This window comes from Centruroides sculpturatus, unplaced genomic scaffold (genome assembly GCF_000671375.1).
Source record: "Centruroides sculpturatus isolate CEXI.00-Female unplaced genomic scaffold, Cexi_2.0 scaffold675, whole genome shotgun sequence".
NCBI lineage: Eukaryota > Metazoa > Arthropoda > Arachnida > Scorpiones > Buthidae > Centruroides > Centruroides sculpturatus.
In genome coordinates this window covers 83,377-89,572 of record NW_019384955.1, presented here as the reverse complement: position 1 = coordinate 89,572, position 6,196 = coordinate 83,377, and the positions used below count along the sequence as shown (strand labels likewise).

General features: G+C 25.0%; 1 protein-coding gene across 1 annotated transcript; it reads left to right on the top strand.

The window, feature by feature from the left end:
* The first annotated feature begins 4,219 nt into the window (after positions 1 to 4,219).
* On the top strand, positions 4,220 to 5,963 carry LOC111632359 (SEC14-like protein 4). Its single transcript, XM_023376773.1, has 2 exons — positions 4,220 to 4,640; positions 4,713 to 5,963. Exons 1-2 carry the CDS (start codon positions 4,412 to 4,414, stop codon positions 4,844 to 4,846), a joined length of 363 nt encoding a protein of 120 aa, XP_023232541.1. The 5' UTR covers positions 4,220 to 4,411; the 3' UTR covers positions 4,847 to 5,963.
* The last annotated feature ends 233 nt before the right edge of the window (positions 5,964 to 6,196 follow it).

Below are 6,196 nucleotides of genomic sequence, written 5' to 3'. Positions count from 1 at the left end.
TCTGTATTCAAGGCTGCTGCTAATTTTTTAGAAATTCATATCTAATCAATTTCAACAAATTAAAAATAAAGGCATGCTTAAGCAATTAATTAATAAGCAAGCCATTGCTGCAATCTTTGATGACTGCACAATTGGCTTGTTTAGTTAAACCCATCCAGGAATTTTGTGATTAGGGATAACTTAATCAAATGATCAATAATGTAAAAAGCATTCAAAAAAGTTAAAATATCTTTAATAATATCTCTGCTATATTGTTATATAAACTATTAAAAATTAAAAAGATATTTAAAAAATATTAGCATTTAATGTTATTATTATAGTATTACTTTAAAATTTCATACAAAAAGGTATATATATATTTGATAGCATGTTGCATTTGTTTAAAAAAGTTTTATGAAAAGAAGTTAACAAAAATAGAAAATGTTCAGGAATAAAATATTTTTGGTTCAGTAAATAAATGCTTTGATTAAAAATTACTTATAAATTAATTTTTAATTTAAAAATTGAACTAATAATTAATGATTGGAATAGTTTTCTATTAGATGAAAGCATATAACCATCTCTTTTATCAATATACATTTCCAAAATTCTAAATTATTTGCTTGTATGTTAAGCAAAATTTGCAAATTTGTATTCCTGTTCTGGGACATTTTTTCCAGACTTCTAAATTATTAATTATTTAACCAATTTATCTCCTGCAACAAAAAAGCAGAGGAGGTTAATAAAAAAAGCATCACAGATTGCATTATTCAAAACAATTGCCATAATTCTTCCAAAATGGAAAGCATGTATATTCTTTTTTAGTTAAGTGTGCAAGTTAAAAATTATTATAAATGGAAATATAACTTATTATTTGTGCAAAGATATTACTCAAACTAAATTATAATTTGATCTTTTAAAAATTGTATTATGAAAAATTTAATATTTGTTAATAAGAAATCAGAAAAACATGAAATTTCTCATAATATACTTTCATCAAATTTATTTTATTGGTATTTAAATATTTTGTTGCCAATGAAAAATGCAATGTCTGAATTCTTATTTAACAATTTTTTTCAGTAGATGTTAAATATTTTAAGCTTTGCTTATTTAGAATTGGATTACATGTAATTATTATCTATCAATAATAGTTTAAGTTATAGTACTTAAACTATTGGATAAACTTGTNATTTATTATAAAATTCTCTTGGTTATTTTCTATTCTAATTTATTTTGTATTTGAGTTATGGGCACACTAACTGATAACTGTACAATATAATCATTTAGCTAAGGTCATAATTATTGACCTCAGTGACATATCCAAGATTTTGAGAATATAGCACTGCTCAAGGCAGATTTGGGGGCTCATAACTTGTCCTATTATTTTTTGGAGAATGTTACTCAATTACCTTAGTTAGCTAATCTGACCAAATTGAAGTTATGCAGTATACATTATTATATTTATTTTAATTTTAAAAATTTTTACATTAATTTGAATTTCCAAATGAGACAGGCTTTAATTTAAACCAATGTCATCATCATAAGGTAGTATATACTATTATAAACATCACATAATGCATTAATTAATAGAAATAAAACTGAAGCCATAGCCAATTCCTTGAATAATCTATTTTTAACAGATAACTAACAGTCTTTAATAATAACTAACAGTCTTTTTTGATGTCCAAAAACACAAAATTTCTTTAGGACAACCATGGTCATGCAATTTTTTCTAAAATATTATTTACAATTTTTTGCAAAAAAATTTGTCAAAAACTTTTTTGGTTTTTGACTGACTTTTTCATTATTATTATTAATTTTTGTCTCAAATTATATATGGAATTTCAACCTGATCTATAATGTTGTTACCTGCATGCACTATTTTGCATGTTCTACTGANCTGTATATTAAAATTTATTATTAAAAGTATTGATTATTAGGCTCAGATTTTCTTACAGTAGAAGGAATTTTTTTTTAAATTTCAAGTATTCCTTGTACAAATAAACTTTTAATTATTATGAATTTATATTGCATATATATCCCTCTATAAACAAATGAATAAGTCATTATAATTAATATAGAAAATGTATTCTTAAATTTATTTCTGAAGGTATCTTTCTGTTATCATTAATAAAAGATGCAGGAAAAAATAGATTTAAATACATATTTGTATAAGTTTTAACTTGTCACTAGAAGCTAGCTATATTATATATATATTTGAAACCCATATTTTATATGTAAAATTGTAGTTTAATAAAAATGTTTCATGATTTTATGGTTGTTTCAAGTAAAATTTTTTGTTGGAATATATATTGTATTTTCAATTAGGGTCAGTTGCTTAATCTTTTGAATGTTGTGTTGAAATATTGTGTCAAATGAATATACAGTATATAACACTTTTGAGTCTTTTTGCTGCAAATATAAATCTATGAATTGTTTCACTATAACAATTATTATTAAATATTAACAGTATAAATTTTTAAAATTTATACTAAAGATTTCTTTGAACTTTTCTGACATATTTTACTAAAGATTTCTTTGAACTTTTCTGACATATTTTNACAGATAACTAACAGTCTTTTTTGATGTCCAAAAACACAAAATTTCTTTAGGACAACCATGGTCATGCAATTTTTTCTAAAATATTATTTACAATTTTTTGCAAAAAAATTTGTCAAAAACTTTTTTGGTTTTTGACTGACTTTTTCATTATTATTATTATTTTATTTTTTTGAAAATATGACCATATTTGTATGGTGTAAAATAAAAAATATTAAAACTACTCTACAAAAATATGAATAAAGGAAAAATAATACAGTAGAATTTTGTTTTAACAGATTGCAGAACAATGGATTTTTCTTAGCTCCATCTCCAGTAGACATTATATTTTTTATTATTAATTAAAGGTTAAAAAAACCTTTAATTAATAATTGGATGTTTCTAGATACTGAATTTAAAAAAATACATTGCACACTGTGCAAACTAAGTGCATAATCATCACGGACGGTTCTCACTGCTAACATTGCACCCATATGTTAATGTCCTCCTGTGGCGCATTGATTAGGGAGGGAAACTACTTTTGGCTTAACACTCTCAAATATGCATGTGTGTGCAACAAAAGTGGGTCGCACCTTTGTTGCAGATGTGTTTGGGAATATCACACCTTGAAATTGTGCTCGCATAACAGTAACATTTCATACTGATGATGCCACCAAAAGAATATAAAAAAAACACCTTTAACAATAGTGTTCTATTTTGAGTTAACTGAAGAAGATTGGTTAAAATGATCGAAAACGTTTTTAATTTAGTAAATTTTATTTGCTGGATTGTTAAATGTGTGTTTTTTATAATATTTAGTTATCCAGTATGTACATTTTTATAAGTACACCAAAAGAAGCCCAGAAGCATCGCATCATCAAAGCAAACCAAGATGGACAAGTTTTTTAACATATGAAGTGCTAATAATCATATGTAATTTGTTTTTTGGCTTATAATGTATAGTTTCTGTCAGCTTTGTTATGACATAATGTATGAATATTGTAATATATGTGTTTATATAAAATAAAGAATAGAAATCTCAAGACACTGAATAATTTCAAGTACAGGTGTTATTTTATGTAGAGGGTTTAAAAAACAAAAATTTTTTCATATAATGGATATTTTCCTGGGAGTGCAAGAAATCTGTTGTTCATGATATAACAAACTTTCAAAACAACAGATGATTTTTGGGGCCCCAAGCAATCCATTAAAACAAGATTTTACTGTATTTATAGAATGATGATAAAATTTCTATTTGACAATTAAGAAAAAGTTTTTAAATGCAGATTCTTCATTTGCAAATTTTCCTTATGAGGAATAATTGAATATTTTGCCTTAATTCAAGTCAACATGAAATGTCACCCATTAAACTGTCAAATTTTTAAATGAAATTGTGGTTTGATAAGTGAGACTAACCTGTTCCTAATGTAAGCAAGCTGTGATGTAACAAATGACTGAACTTATTAAAAACAAAGTAAAAAACATTCTAGTTTCACTTTTAAAACATATGGTTTCCCTGCATTTTAGTCAATTTTCCTTATTAACATCTGCAGGCTTAACTGAGATGCTACTCCATTTTATTGTAACATTTTTGCATCTATTGCTATATTTTTCTACTAAAATTTCTTTGAGACTGTCTTAATTTTTCCCAAACCTTGTTTGTTTATGTGATTAGACATATTCTGTATCTGTGATATATGATAAAATTTGCTTTAAATCTTGTGAAAATAATTAAATTTTGTTGGAAAGGTTTAATGAAACTCCATTAGTTTAATTTCAGAATAATAATAATAATACAGTTTGTTTATATTAATATAATCAGATCTGTCAAGGTGGTGCAGTTCCTTGTTCCTCATATACAGCACCTAGTCGTCGTCTTTCCATTGATCAGAATATGACAGCAGCTGTAGTTGAGAAAAAAACACAACTGCCAATAGAATTTCAAGTAACAGAACCTGGTTCGGTTCTTCAATGGGAATTTCAGACTGAAGATTACGATATTGGATTTGGAGTATATTGCAAATCTGAAAATGGAGAACAGAAAGAACTCATTCCCATTCAACGTGTAAATTGTCACTTAGTCCCTGAAGATGGTATGGTTGTATGTGATACAGCAGGAACATGTAAGTTTTATCCTTTATTTCAGTTAATTACAATAAAATATAAATATCATAACAGATTATATTTGTCATTAGATATTTTGAAATTCGATAACTCATTCAGCTGGTGTCGTCGAAAGAGGCTCATGTATCGAGTTGAGGTTATGCCACCTACTAAAAAAGAAGAAATGAAAGAGATAACCCAAAATAGTGAAAATATTCCAGTATAATTAGTCCAAACTTAAAGGATGCAGATTTGCCACTTTATAAATTGCATCCAATTTCATTAATGTGCCCTAATTAATTGTTCTAATCTTACTCTATACAAGTTAATTTGAATATTTAAATCCAAAATTTTGTCAAATTGGCATTGAGAGAAATTTCATTATGTAATTATATGTGCTATAAGGAGTGAGATTGTTTATAAATTTAAACTATTTCTTTCTATCAAAGATATCTATAATGTGACGGTAAAATCATATACATATATATACATATATATTTTTATTAAGAATTTTTAATTATTTCCCTTCAAAAATATGCATCCAAATGATTATGAATTTAGCCATTTAACAAAATGGCAAATATGCAGTAAAATTCCATATCAGTAGCATCTATCTAATTGTTGAATGTTTTATCAATTATCCATAAAATGTTCTTAATAGTTGTAAAAATTTTATTATTCCTTCCTAAATAAATAAATATAAACAAGTTATAGAATATTAAAATCCACATAGAAAATGCATTAACCCCTCAATGCATTTTGTTCCAAAAATCACTTTGATATTACTTTATAGTGATTTGAGAGAAAATGAAAAATATTTTATCTTAATAGTTTACAAAATGTTATTATAGACTATTTATAAATATTTTTAATTAATATATTGGCATATTTAAATGATGACTGGCCAAATTTAATACGTAAGAAGAAAAACTGCAGTTACTATGTTAAATTCATGTAGTGAATTTCAAATATTAAAATTGTTAGATAAACTCACATGCTTGAGGGGTTAAAACTCACTTCTAAAGCATTTGTTGTTGTTCAGTGTATTCAAATGCACAAGAATCATAAGTTTTGACAACACAACTGATTAATCCAAGTTAAATTAAAACAATAAACTAAATCTTAATAGTTATTTATAAAAAAAGTTATTTTCTATAGCTCTCATATAGATCAGGTAATATTATTTAACATAGATTTAAAGTAATGTGATTAGATTTTTCTTACTGTATCTTGTGTTGTTTTTCTTTTACATATTTGAAACCAAAATTCTGAATAAGTTGGCATTGGAGGTGTTTTTACATACATATATAAATATTGATATATACATAACAGACTGAATCAATTGAAAGAAAATTTATGATATTAAATTATTATTATGCAAAAAGATGCATAAAATTTATTCATATAGTATTGAAAAATTCTTTTTGAATAATTTTAAAATTCTTGGAATTTTAAAAAATTCCACAAATTCTAAATAATAAATGGTTAAAAGAATTCTTAAATATTGTTGTAAGAATTTTCTGTCTTAATAGCATTAATCATATTAATTTCAGTTTCCTTTCACATTGGATTAAGT